Source organism: Petromyzon marinus, chromosome 10 (genome assembly GCF_048934315.1).
Source record: "Petromyzon marinus isolate PM22_M1 ecotype Great Lakes invasive population chromosome 10, UKy_Petmar_22M1.pri1.0, whole genome shotgun sequence".
Lineage (NCBI taxonomy): Eukaryota > Metazoa > Chordata > Hyperoartia > Petromyzontiformes > Petromyzontidae > Petromyzon > Petromyzon marinus.
Genome location: NC_133676.1, coordinates 16,605,098 through 16,618,438, shown reverse-complemented (window position 1 = coordinate 16,618,438; position 13,341 = coordinate 16,605,098). Strand labels below are relative to the sequence as shown.

At 42.0% G+C, this 13,341-nt stretch overlaps 1 protein-coding gene across 3 annotated transcripts in view; it reads left to right on the top strand.

Moving 5' to 3' along the window:
• LOC116940824 (receptor tyrosine-protein kinase erbB-4-like) overlaps nt 1-13,341 on the top strand; it is a 285,921-nt gene that overhangs the window by 194,792 nt on the left and 77,788 nt on the right. For 2 of the 3 annotated variants that reach the window (XM_032951049.2, XM_032951050.2), the window contains exon 16: nt 189-239. The exons of the other annotated variant lie outside the window; for it this stretch is intronic. In XM_032951049.2, the coding sequence (XP_032806940.1) occupies nt 189-239 (51 nt within the window). The remainder of the gene's footprint in view (nt 1-188; nt 240-13,341) is intronic. 3 annotated transcript variants of the gene reach the window in all.

Sequence of the window (13,341 nt, the reverse complement as noted above, 5' to 3'; positions counted from 1 at the left end):
AACACAGCGGTGTGCTGTACTAGTCACGAATTGGCATATTGATGAGCATGGAGGTCTTCTGCATTTCCAGTGTGTCGCCTTTTGTCGGGAAAAACGCTGCTGATGTGGGGTTTACCCCTTCCCCTGGCTTGTGACCGTCGCGAGGCCAACCGTGTTTGCTGTTGCGCTGTTGTCCTTCCAACACGCAGGTGCAACGGAGCAGGCTCTGTGAACTGCCATCTAATTGGCCAGCACTTGAGGTAGGGCCTTGCAAGTATGCAAACATGTGCTGATTTTCTCCACGTGTACGCTGTTGTTGCTGCCCCACGCAGAAACCCCCCGACAGACTAAACACCGATGGGCAAAATGGGGACAAATTAATTGTTGCCCCTGCAATGATCTACGACTGGCAGGAACCATCTGCTGTTATCAGTGCAGTCGATGGAAAGCCCTTATGGTAACCTAGTCGTCTGCGACGTCATCCTTCCTGATGGATGTTTCGTAATTAAACATTTTGCAGTGCGGATGAATGAGCAACTGTGCGTGTGATCCAATGCACAACTTTTATTCCGCGTCACTCGTGCACACATTACATGTTGACGTCTCTGTACATATACTTGAGCATGTCATTTTGACTTAATCATTTATAATACATTATAATTATCATGTTTCACATGTCCGTAAATTAAAAAAAGCGAGCTATATTAAATTGACTTTTTTTTACCTGTGTTAAGTCCAGTGTTTAAATACGTTCAGACTCAAACTGAAAAATAACTCCCAAGTACATCAAGTACTGCAGTACTTCATTGCACGAACTCCTATGTGGTGGGGAAAAAAAGATGAGGATCTTATACAGAATCTGAACCTTCAACGGAAGCCGGTCATGATACTTGATAAATGCCGTGGGGTGAACCGACCGTTTTTCTTATTGATTTTGTTTTTGCTGTCCTCGAACACACAAGCACATAGCAGAGTACCACAATGCCAAACTCCAACCCAAATCACCTTATAGGCCAAGCATTCCTGGAGATGATGCAGGCGCTTCCTCTGCTGCTCGTGTGATCTTCCTGTGCTCTCCAAATGTTAAAATTCATATTAAAAAATACAGCCATGCAGCGCCGTTAAATGTTGACAAGGTGTGTGGAGAAGCGCTGACATTTATTCATGCGTGCTGCTTGAAATTCCTACAAAGGGCTCTTACCTGCCCTTCCCTCTGTGACCCTTTAACCCTCAGCTCCACGGTGTGGGAAGACTCGACGGTGTCATTATTGAGTCCTTTAAAGAAGCTGTGGAATAATCTTAGTTTGAGCATTGATGTCGCCATGATGCAGTAGAAATGATGATAAGCTCTATACATTATCGCAAACATCTATCGTTCTCCTGACATCATTTACAAAGCAAATTGTCACAACTCCTTCTTGAACATTAATCACATGTCATCAATAATGTCTAATTTTATCTATCAGCAATCTATCATTGTCAAGCCCTATTGTCCATTGAAAACCTCTGCCAACAATTAAAAGTGCATAAAGCATTCTCCAGAAATTTCCCTGCATTTTTCTGCAAATGAGATTTGTATTATCGGCATCTTAGCAACGACATAAATATATTGTGTACACATGCACAAGCAAAGTCGTATGTCAAAATATCGGCTCGCTTGGATGCAAGTTTACATACCCCTAACAAAGCAATTGACAGCACTCTTCACAACATTCGTAATGAACGAGTGATTTTCATTGTGTTTTAACCATCGTACATAACCTTACAGTAGGATTTAACATCACATGTCTACATTTTCCATTGTATCTGTATTGGTGCTCACGAACAGAACTTGTCCATGCGGTATGATGTGTGCACACGTGTTGTTTACGTGTGCACGTGTTGTGTGTGTAAGTCATTTGTATAAACGAGACTATCTGTTTTGATTTAAAGCTTTCGTGACTGCAGGGATTCATATTCTTGTTTTTTTCGGTAAAGTCATGTAGAAGGGAAACAATAAAATAATATATATTTTTTATTTTATTGTTTCCCTTCTTTGAGACTATCTGTCTCAACACAAACGTCTCCAAAGGGAGCGTGGGATTGAAAAGGATGATGGCAGTGTGGTTGTTCCACCCCACCATCCCTTATGTCTCTGGCCACAACTACTGATCATTATCCATCAGCAGTTCTCGTGACTTATGTATCGACATTCAGCATGAGCATGGTGTTATTGAGAGGAATCTATTGGAAAATGAGCCCAAGATGTGTGTGTGTGTGTGTGACAGCATAAATAAGTGGCTAGTGGATTTTCCAGAGTGCACCTTCAAGACATCATGGTATCTGCAGCCATCTCATTTTTAAAGAAAGCCCAGGGGACAATGTCCAAGCACTGCTGGCAGCTGATGCCCGATTTGCCCTCCTATAGTAGCGATGCTAGAGTGAGTGATGTTTGTCACATTAGCGCTATGCAAGCACATCCAGATATGACCGCTTGTCATGTGCTTTATTTTAACATTCATACACCGGTATCCAGTGAATTTTATCTGACCTGTACATGTGTGCATGTGCATGGCAGTTCCTGCCTCACTGTCATAATATACTCTTTGGTTCTCTCGGTAAAGTCACGTAGGTAGAAATAAAATAAAATAAATCACGACGTTTCGATCGCAACACAAGCAATCTTTTTATTTTTTATCTAAAGCTTTCGTGACTGCAGGGATTCATATTCTTGGTTCTTTCGTGACTTTACCGAAAGAACCAAGAAAACAAGCAATTTTCATCAGGTGGAACAACACCACAGCAAGACAAAATGCTAAAGTAGGCGAGAGAGCTGCCTATGGCAAGAGGTTATATAGGTAAGAGAGGGGGGAGGAGCAAGGGCTGATAGAGAGAGGGGGGGGTAGGTGAAGGAGGTGCGCTGCGTGAGCGATACGGAGAGAAGAAGTGAGGCTGGGGGGGGGGAGTAGGCGGGGCTAGAAGTGGGAAGCTGAGTGTGGGACACGGGGGGAAAGTAACTCGGAAAAATAGACTAGTACCCGGCGGGTATGATGGAAACAACCATGAAAGCCTCACTGAAACTCGACTGTTGGTTTTATTTATTGAGGGACCTACATTGAGATTAAAACTGTTTGAAACTATTTTTTTTTATTTACGAGGAAAGGCCCACAGCTACAAAGCTCTTTTCTTTCCAGAAGCGAACTGTCTGCCACACCCAGCACCTTATCGGTACCCCTTAGGTAATGTTTTTAGGGCACTGGTTCCATCTTTAGTTTTAGCCATCCGTGCTCATCTCCACCACTAATGTATGCATGGTATACGGTCACATATAATGTCAGAATCAATGACTAACGGGGCAATGTGTGTTTGTACACTATATTGTTTTTTTTTTGCTGAGAAAATGTATATGAAAAACGATGGCCAGTAGCATCTATGTTAAACTTAATGTCGCTTGTGTGCGGAAAGACAGCATAATGGCATTCACTGGGAATGTAATGATTGATCCTCTTTGTTTTTTGGATGAATTGTCTCAATTCAGGCTCATTATTCAATCAAACATCACTTTTACCTTGTGGTGAACCTATCATCCTAGTGTCTGCAGGGGTTGTTGGAATTTCCACATGCACAATTCGATGCATGTACTTTGAGAATAAAAAAATATATTTCAGTCCAAGTAATGCATCGTTACAGCCCTGATATGTATGTTAGCTAACTGTGCTGTATCATGAATAGGATACATTTAGTTAATTCCTTACGTTGTACCACGATTTTCATGAAAGAGGTTCTATCCAGCGGATATGGAAATGTGTTATTTTAAATACTAGAATGTTATATAAGAACATGGACTGTTTAGGTTATGACCAGTGTTTCACTAGACTTTAAATCTGATTAGCTGCAGATAGTAATGTGTCTGTGTGTGCATGTATCTGCCAGCACAGCTTTAAACTCAGATGGAAAAATTAGAGCTTAACTGCAGGTGACTTTAAAATGAAAGAAAACCATTTAACGCTACCCTGCATCCCTGCAATGCATGGGTTATTTCCTCAGTAAAGGAAATGTACTTTCCAAGTGACTTTTCTATGGTTGTCTAAAAGCATCTTATCTCTGGTGACTGTGAGAGCAACCAAAGAAAACTAATGAAGGCTCTATGATTAAATTATCTTTCTCTCCAGTATTTTTTCTCTTGCTCGATAAAGGCTGGTCCCACCTGAGAGTCATCCTCTATGCATAAAGCCATACTCTCCTTTAATACTCAGGCTTAAGATACATTTGAATACGGTCCTTTATCATGAAAGTTAAAATGTTTTAAGCAATAATAGGGTTTTTCCTCTTTTTTCTGGCAACAAAACTGAAACCTTTTTACAAGGATTGATGTCTGCATTAACCACAATACCTGCAGTCAAAATGCAAACAAAAAACATACTACGATAATATATGCATTGTCCTTGAAACTGATTAGTCCACACCAGAGGCAGCTTTCTTTAGAGCCTAGTCTCAATTATTCTAAATGTGTTTTTCTTATGACCAGGCATAATTGAAAATACGGTGATATCAAACTTTTAATAGAATTTCCATTGATAAACGGGCCGGGTCTGTGGTATATTGATGCCATTCAAATGAGAATCTTTAAATGGGAAGCTTTTTTATGGATGAACCGCCAAAAAAATACTGAAGAGAAAAGGCGTCATCTGGTCGAGCACCAATTGGGTCGAGGCTCAAAAGAAAGCCGTCCCTTGGTGTGGACCAATCAGTTTCAAGGACTATGCATATATTATCATAGTATGTTTTTGTTTGCATTTTGACTGCAGGTATTGTGGTTAATGCAGACATGAATCCTTGTAAAAAAAGTGTCAGTTTTGTTGCCAGAAAAAAGGGGAAAAACCCTATTATTACATTTTGGTACTGGCAAAGGAGGCCTAATGATGTTTTAAGCATTCAGAGCTCCCGCTCATGGATTCCCTTCCTTTTGCCAGTGATGCCACGAGGAAGCAATTGCAGGCGGCACCTTTACCGTTATTTACGTTACAAATCCGTTTAATACGCTTTGGTTCTTTCGGTAAAGTCACGTAGGTAGAAATTAAATTAACAAATCACGACGTTTCGATCGCAACACAAGCGAACTTCATCCGGTGGGACAACCACAACAAGAAAATGGTGAAGTCGGTGGGAGAGCTGCCGTGGCAAGAGGTTATATAGGTCAGAGAGGGGGGGGAGGCAAGGGGGAGAGAGAGGGGGGGAGGGCGTGAGCGCTCGGGGAAGAGGACGTGAAGTTGGGGGGGGGGAGTGGGCGGGGCTAGAAGTGGGAAGGTGGTGGAAGAACAGAAAGAGGTCGTGAGGCTTGTGGGGGGTGGGGGGGGATGTGGGCGGGGCTAGCTTGAAGAAACGGGACCTTCTTAACGCAAAATGGGTCATTGCAAACGCTGTATGCTGAACGTCTTTCGCACTACACGTAGCCAAGCGTCCGTTTTTTCCAGTGGTGTCCTAATGTCGGAAGAGCGTTCCAGACGGCCGCAGAAGCACATCTAAAACCGCATGATGCAGTGACCGGCTTTGTTCGATGGTTTGCCGAAAGCCGCTGCGAGGATTATGAGAGTTGGCATGACGGTTTGTGCTCTAGCCTTTATTAGTGTGTTCATTAACGGTAAATCCATTGAGTTGCACCTTCTGGATATCTAACTTCAATGTAGTGGGCCAAAAACCACGTGTTATTCCACGTGATGTTCCACGTGTTATTCCACGTGTTATTCCGATGCATTGCACTTATAATTAAAGGTGACCCACAGGATTATGCTGCTTCGTATAGCTATTTAAACGTGCACTTTGCACTGGAGAATATTCTAAGCTTATCTCGTAACATATAAGGAATACGACATTCAGTCTTCCGTGCAATTGTCTTTTAGCTGAAACCATCGGGAGGAAAATACAAATTTCGATCACACGGCCATTTAAATTTCTCTCTTAGTTTCACCTCAACAGCCATAGGCCACGCTCCACAATTTCCGTAACAAATTACATCGAAACCACATCGTATTTTAACCGTCAACGGTTGCAGTTTCACCTGAACCCATCGAATTGATTGTCAGTTGTAAAACAATGTGGCCTTAAATAATTTAAGTGCATGTGTTTGCCCTGAACAATCCATTGCAGACGCACGCGTTCCTATTGTAGCTGTGATTGTTATCATGACAGTATTGCAATTGTAACCTGTACTGACAGTATTTCATGAGTACATTTATACCGAGCTGTATCAGTGTGCCCAGTGAATACGGCTGAGTTGCCCTGGCAGGGGTTTTAAAAAAAGACTTGCCCGCTTCGTTAAACTTGCCACACTCCACAGCGTGAGATTGAACCAGTGACCTATGGATTGCAAATCAAGCGCCCTGAACCATTGCCGCCCGTAAATTGTAATTGCAGTTGCATTGTAGTTAAGGGATATCGTAATTATGTGGTTAGTTAATTGCTGTAGTAGCCTGAGAGTACGAATACTGTCACAGTAATAAATATTGTAATGTAAAGAAAATAAATACCTTCATAACCAGGGTTACTTCAGAACTGCGTATCGCTGCAAGATTCCGAAGTCACAATCGGCCTCATTTACGATTCTTCAGACTGAGTGTAATGCCAAACACTGCAACTGCAAAACTAAAGCAATTTTTCGAAGACCCAAAATGCAACGGGAGAGACGTCCCGAGCGAGACCGTCCTTCACAGCCGCCCCGTAGTCGCATCAAGCAGAGAAGAGTTCGCGTCCGCGGTGCAGAGCGGTGGCAACAAACGAAACGAATACGAGGTGGCTTTCCAAGCTCCGTGGATTGAGTCGCGTAACGCGAGATTGAAAAGACCGCAGGCATCTGGTGGTTTCAAAGTTGGAGTATGAGAGAGGTTCCATGCTGCAGTGGACCGCTGCTTGCAGAGTGCCTGAGAGAGCAGTCAAGCCAAGCAACGGAGACCGTCCTAGAAATTGGAGGTTGACTCAAGGCCACAGTGTGAATAACAATTTTCCTATACCAGTCGATTGCCTCCATTACGTCATTTTATATAAACGACTGCTGTGGAAGTGAGGCCCCTAATTAATTTGTGCTGCCAATTTGTGAACAAGCTGATTTAGATCAGATACCAATGCTTCTGAGATACCAATCTTGTCAAAATGACGACACCTACACTTTAACAAATAAAACAGTCAACAAATCGCCATGAACAGATATCAAAATAATGATAAAAAGGAATGCTATTTGCAATCTCATGTACATTTATTTACTTTAAACGTGGCTTCATATTATTATTTAAGTGACCCGAAAATTATATATCTACAGAGAGATTTAAGTTGCGTGTTTTCAAGCGATAATGAAAATAATGGGTTTTTTTTCTTTCTTGAAAGCGACGTTTTGAATTTCACGATGGCCTTCATCTCATGTGGTGCCCAATTCATGATCCTTCACCAGCGTCATCTATAACCGTGGTCAACCCACTGCTGGATGGAAGCCTCACCAGGCCACTGCTATCTCTTCCAACGATGCAAAAATCCACCCAGCACCTGCAGATGAGCTGATGGCCATCGCCGTTACATCTCCCAAGTAGAACTCTCAGACGTGTCCCATGCCTTGGCTGTCATCCCAACACTATTTTTCACCATCAGACATTATCTCCTCTAGCAATGTGTTTATTGCCCAAGCCCTCTAACTCTTCTTAACAGTTTGAATTATATTCTTGTTTTTCCGGTAAAGTCACGTAGAAGGGAAACAATAAAATAATAAAAAATATGAAACAATAAAATTCTCACGACGTTTCGACTGCAACACAAGCAATCATCATCAGGTGTGAAAACCACAGCAAGAAAATTTGAAAAAAGTGGCGGTTTTTTAATGTTAGCACCACGGAGAGCGATTTGACAGTTTGTTCAGATGGACGAGTCCATCTATGTTCGGGAAAAGAGGAGGGGGGAGACGAAAATAATGGGTGCGGTCTGAAAGCCACCGTAAGCGTGAACAATAAATTAAGACCCGAAATGGTTTATCAAATCCTTCCAATGATTGCTAAGCCAGAATTCATCTTCTTGGTTGAAATTGTCTCGGTGTTTGTATATGTGGATAGCCTCATGATCGAATCTCTCATGGTAGCCAGATGGCTTGCAACGAACCTCTGTCTTGGAGAAGTCAATGTCATGTGAGCCTATTGAATTATAACAGTGATCTGCCACGGCCGAGGTGTTGGTCCTACCGTGTTTTAGGTCTGCTTTGTGTTCACGAATACGGTCCAAGACATGTTGTTTGGTTTATCCAATGTAACTACTACCACAAAGGCAACTTAGTTTGTAGACACCAGGGTACTGTATGTCTGGAATCACATCTTTTACAGACGGAACCCGATCACTGATCTTATGTAATGTTTTGAATCGGACCTGTATCTTGTGTTTATTCAAGATTTTGGAGATCTTTTTTGTGATCCCCGCAATGTAGGGTAAAGTGATGGTTTTGAAAGGCTCCTCAAGAGGGTCCTTCTTCATGGTTGGAGTGATAGCTTTGCGGATTGTGTAGTTGGAGTAACCATTAACCTTAAGAGCTTGGTGTACGTGCTTGAGTTCACTGGCTATGTGTTCCTGGTCGGATATGCATTGGGCTCTATGGTGCAGAGTCTTGATGATGGAATTTTTCTGGGATGGATGGTGGTGTGAATCCGGTTTCAGGTAAGCATCCGTATGGGTAGCTTTCCTGTAGACAGAGTGGCTCATTGAACCATCAGGTCTCTTTTTCATTAGGACATCCAAAAAAGGTAGCTTGCCATCTTTTTCGACTAGTTTGCCTCTAATCCACGTGCCCTCCTTTTTGTTTATGTAATTGCAAGAAGGCATGTCTCCATGCTGCATTTTCTTTATTAACCATGTTTCTGAACCATATGGTCTTCAGTGGGACATGTGTGTAATAAGTATGGAGCAAGAGGATACTGGAAATCAGTGTAGCAGAATCTGCACTAAAGCATTGCAATAACATCTATAAATGCTGAAAGATTCTCAATAATGTTATGGTATGCATTGCGGTTATTAGAAATGTTTGAAATGGTGATGATTTTCTTACACAATGTGTGAAAAGTGGCTGCTGGTTGATTCATGCACATGATCGAATCACTCAGTTTTTAATGTGTTTACAATTATCAGTTACATATTTCCCTTTGCCATTTGATTGCAATGATTTCATTACATGAAGCCCATGGAGTAATGGTGATGCATCTGTAGAACGTGATCTTATTACATCTCTGAAGCGAGGCAGCATTTGGTCTACTTAACTCTTGGATAAGTGACCAACATGTATAAATTATTCGGTTGCTTGAATAACGTTTTCTTTTTAGTGTGCAGAGTGTCTATGTTACTGGTGAGAGTTGAAAATCATCTTAACACATACAATAGCAGAGGGGGATGCTAAATATTTAATGACAGGATAGGGTAAGAGGCAAACCGATGTGTCTAATCAGGAAGGAAGAGGGTGAGATGATCGTGGCTGTGCACCAACCTGTATGTAATGAGCACGTCAAGGTTGCTGGAGAAGGGGGGAGATCTAAATCCAGACTGGGGGATTATGTAGAAGGAGGCATTAAAGATAAATTGTTCAGCTCTTGTGGAAGCTGGCAGAAGGAAAGGAACCATCGCAAGGTGTGGTGGTGGTGGTGGCGTCACCAACACCACTGGTGATGAAGATCTGTTCATGGTCGTCTCAAGCCTTGCAGAAGGCAATTCATTCTCTTCTGGGAAAAAGGTGAACTCATTCTTCAAAATTGTGAATTGTTGTGGGACTTGTCAACCTTTTAAGCTTAACTAAAAGTGCTGCATCCTCCCCAGTCATCGCTGATACCTTTTGCATAGTTGCCAAGGCAGTAACACATTGATGCTTTGACTGTTGTTTGTCCCTGCATCGGTGGGGTAGGGGTGAACTCCACGCAATGCCGGATCATTCGAGTAGCACAAGCAGCTACATATGTAGCAGCTACTACATATGTAGCAGCTACTACATATGTAGCTACTACAATATGTAGCTACTGCAACTGTAGTAGCTACGTGTGTAGTAGCTACAACTGTAGTAGCTACTACACACGTAGCTACTACAGTTGTAGCTACTACACATGTAGCTACTACATATGTAGCTGCTACATATGTAGCTACTACACATGTAGCTACTACATATGTTGCTACGGGCCCCGCACTTTCAATGGCCCCACACTAAATGCTTTCAAGCTATCAATTCCAGTTCAGTGATTCTGCACTATTACTCTAGTACTATACCGCCTTCAACTTTTATGAACAACTGGGTGTTTAAGGTTAGCGATTTGTGGTATTATCCGGCTGTATAGCAAATTAAAAATACAATTACTTTGCTATGCAAGTAAAAAATTCGTGTTTTAATATTCACGTTGTTTTTATTATTATTTAGGGCCCCTTTAAAACAATGCTACAGGCCCCGTATTAGCTTAATCCGGCACTGATTACAAGGAGTTTCACATGACGCTTTTACACCAATGGGTAATCTTCACATCTCTTATGGATCACTTCAAAGAAATTAATTAGCCTTGCCACCCCCTTAGTGGGCCCCTGAAGGATGCTGCACATTTGCGGGGGTTTTGGAGAACCTCCGTTTGGAACCCCCAATGTGGGAGGTGTAAAACAAGTTTTGTCGTCATATTAAGTCAACATCCCATTGCATCTGTAGGCATTGAGATGTTTACGTGCTATTTTTGGATAAGGGTGGAAGAGATAACCCTTCTGCCTCCAGTGAAAATCCCACCTACAAGTTATAAAACAACCGAGCTCTAAAAGCAGAAGAAACAATCGCCTCCCTGCATGATTCTTGCAATGCGTGTACCTTGGTAAAAGATGGGCGTGCATCCCGATCGATCATTCTGGAACAGTTTGTTTTAATTTCTTGCAAGCAAAATACAGTTTCAACGAGGGACATTCCGGGACATTGTGCTCATGAACAATTAACTTTGACACGGTGCTGAAGGTTATCAAGATGAAACAAACTGAAGCCAGTGAGTTTACAATGAATAATTTAATTAGTCATTACGGAGAAAATAATGCGGTTTTGTATATTGGTTATTCCAGTTCGCTCATTATGAATGCTGATTTGGTCCCTTGGTTCTGCTTTATCTCTTAACATTGCTTTGAGGTGTGTGGCTGTGTGCTTTTGGAACTTGCCGAGCAAGCTCCCAGTGGTAGGCCACTCCATGGACCGTATATGAATTTGTTTTGTTGATTTTTATCAAAGGGCTCGCGGTGCACCTACCATTGAAAAGGTAAACATCGAGTCACTGATTGCACAGGATCGGTCCACGTGATCAGATACGATGTAACGCTGAACGGGGATGATTCAAACATATTTGGGTTTAGTGAGATGAATGAGTTATGATTGCCGGTTGTATTTTAATTGGATATTTTCCATTTCATTAGCTGATTATATTTCACAATTATAATTCCCCTAATGAAACGCTCATTGCGTCAATCAGTCGCATATTTATTTTCAATCTGATTGGATGAATTGATGATGGAATTGGCCTAAAAATCACGAAGAAAATGCACACTGTTTACGTATTTTTATTTTAGTTAAAATATTACACTTGCTAAAGTAATGTCCTGTTGTAGCTGTCAGTTTTATTGCCATAGCAGTGTTTTATATAAATATTGAAGCAGCATTGCCTTATCTTTAGAAATATTTTTGCGTTCACACTTCTGCCACTTTAAACAATGCATATGCAAGCGTAATGTGATTCTTATCTGGGGATATAGCAAACATTTAAACAAATTAATACAGAACTGAACAGTATTTTCATATATAAAACACCACGTTAGAAAATAAAACGATGCAATGAGTCGTAATATTTCCATGCGCAGCTGAGGGCAGGGTGTTCCTTAACTCGTTTGGCAGTCGATTTGAAATTCCACATTCCTATGGCAATTAATAATCTGCAGTCTCCGTATAAGTTATGTATATTTTGTTTTCCAATCTATGTTCACCCATGCAATATGACTGACTGCAATCGTTACGAACAGAGACCTCTAAAGTTCTGAAAGTGACAAATGAGGCCCATATCATGTATCACCCAAAAGCCTAACAATTCGCTTATAGTAGGGCATGACGTGTATTATTTCCAAACGTTTGGGCTGCATCGGGAAAGATGTTATCTTGTAAAAAATAAATGGGAAGCCTTAGAGAGTCTACTGTTTCCCGATAAGCATGTGACTCTAGCATGCATTGTCTCCTTTACAAATTGTACAACCATTTCTTCGGCAGTGTCAATGATCAGTCCAACACATACTGGCTGTAGATGCCCTCTGTAGAATGGCAGTGGCCGTTTTGAAACTTAAAACGTCAACAGTGCGTATATTTTGGCATAAGTTAACTGGAGATTGTGTTTCTCCTTCAATTCAAAGTGTTTCCTTGCTCATGCAAGTGTGGGATGGTGCTTATTTCCATTCTTTCGGGGTTGGTCTCTCCATCGGACAATGACTGTTGACTTCCCACAAATTGGTGTGGATTTTATCGACCCCGAATGGATGATGAGCTGAGTTGTTTGCAGCCTACTTGCATTTGCACTGGCAATATTCAAAGTGTAAAACAATCAATCTGCCACACCGCTACCTTGCTAGATGATATTAACATTACTACTGGTATTACCATAGTTATTGCATCGTTCTTGCTTCAATTAACTTGCACAATAATACGTTCCTACTATTTTGATGTGATTATGCTGAGTCCATAATTCATTTTATTTCTGCACAGTACTGTATATTAAAGGTGTCCTGCGCTGCAGTGTAGTTAATTTAGTATTCCACTGTATTTGAAGAAGTATTCAAATGTTTATTGAAATGCACTGCTCATTTAGATACTGCCTTTTTGTTTTGAGACCTCTGACACTTGCTCAAATGAGACTGCATGCGCTGTCACAAACCAATCGGGTGCTCTGTGCGCATCGCTAATGCTGCGTGCAGATAATCAACGTTTCGCAGTAGCATTGTCAACACACGCACCTTCATACCTGGGAAAGGGCAAGGGTTACAGCCCTGCCAACAGCCCTGCCAATGCTTACTCGCGCCACTGCTGCCAGACGCGCCTCCACGAGAGGGAGTTGTAGAAAATCCCACCCCTGGAAGGGGATTTTTTTCCAACTCCCTTCCCTCTCTCTGGCCGGGCAGAACTTGCGGCAGTGGGAGTGTCCACACGTGACCTGCCCGATGGGTTAACGGTTACACCCATTCACAATGCTTGGGTGGACAGGTGGCAGGCAGTGGGTTGAGAAACGTGGACCGTTGTAGCAACCATCGAGCCGGGGAATCGAACCGGCAACCGCTGGATTGCATTTTCGGCATGGCAACATTTTATAATGCTTTTTATATGGACTT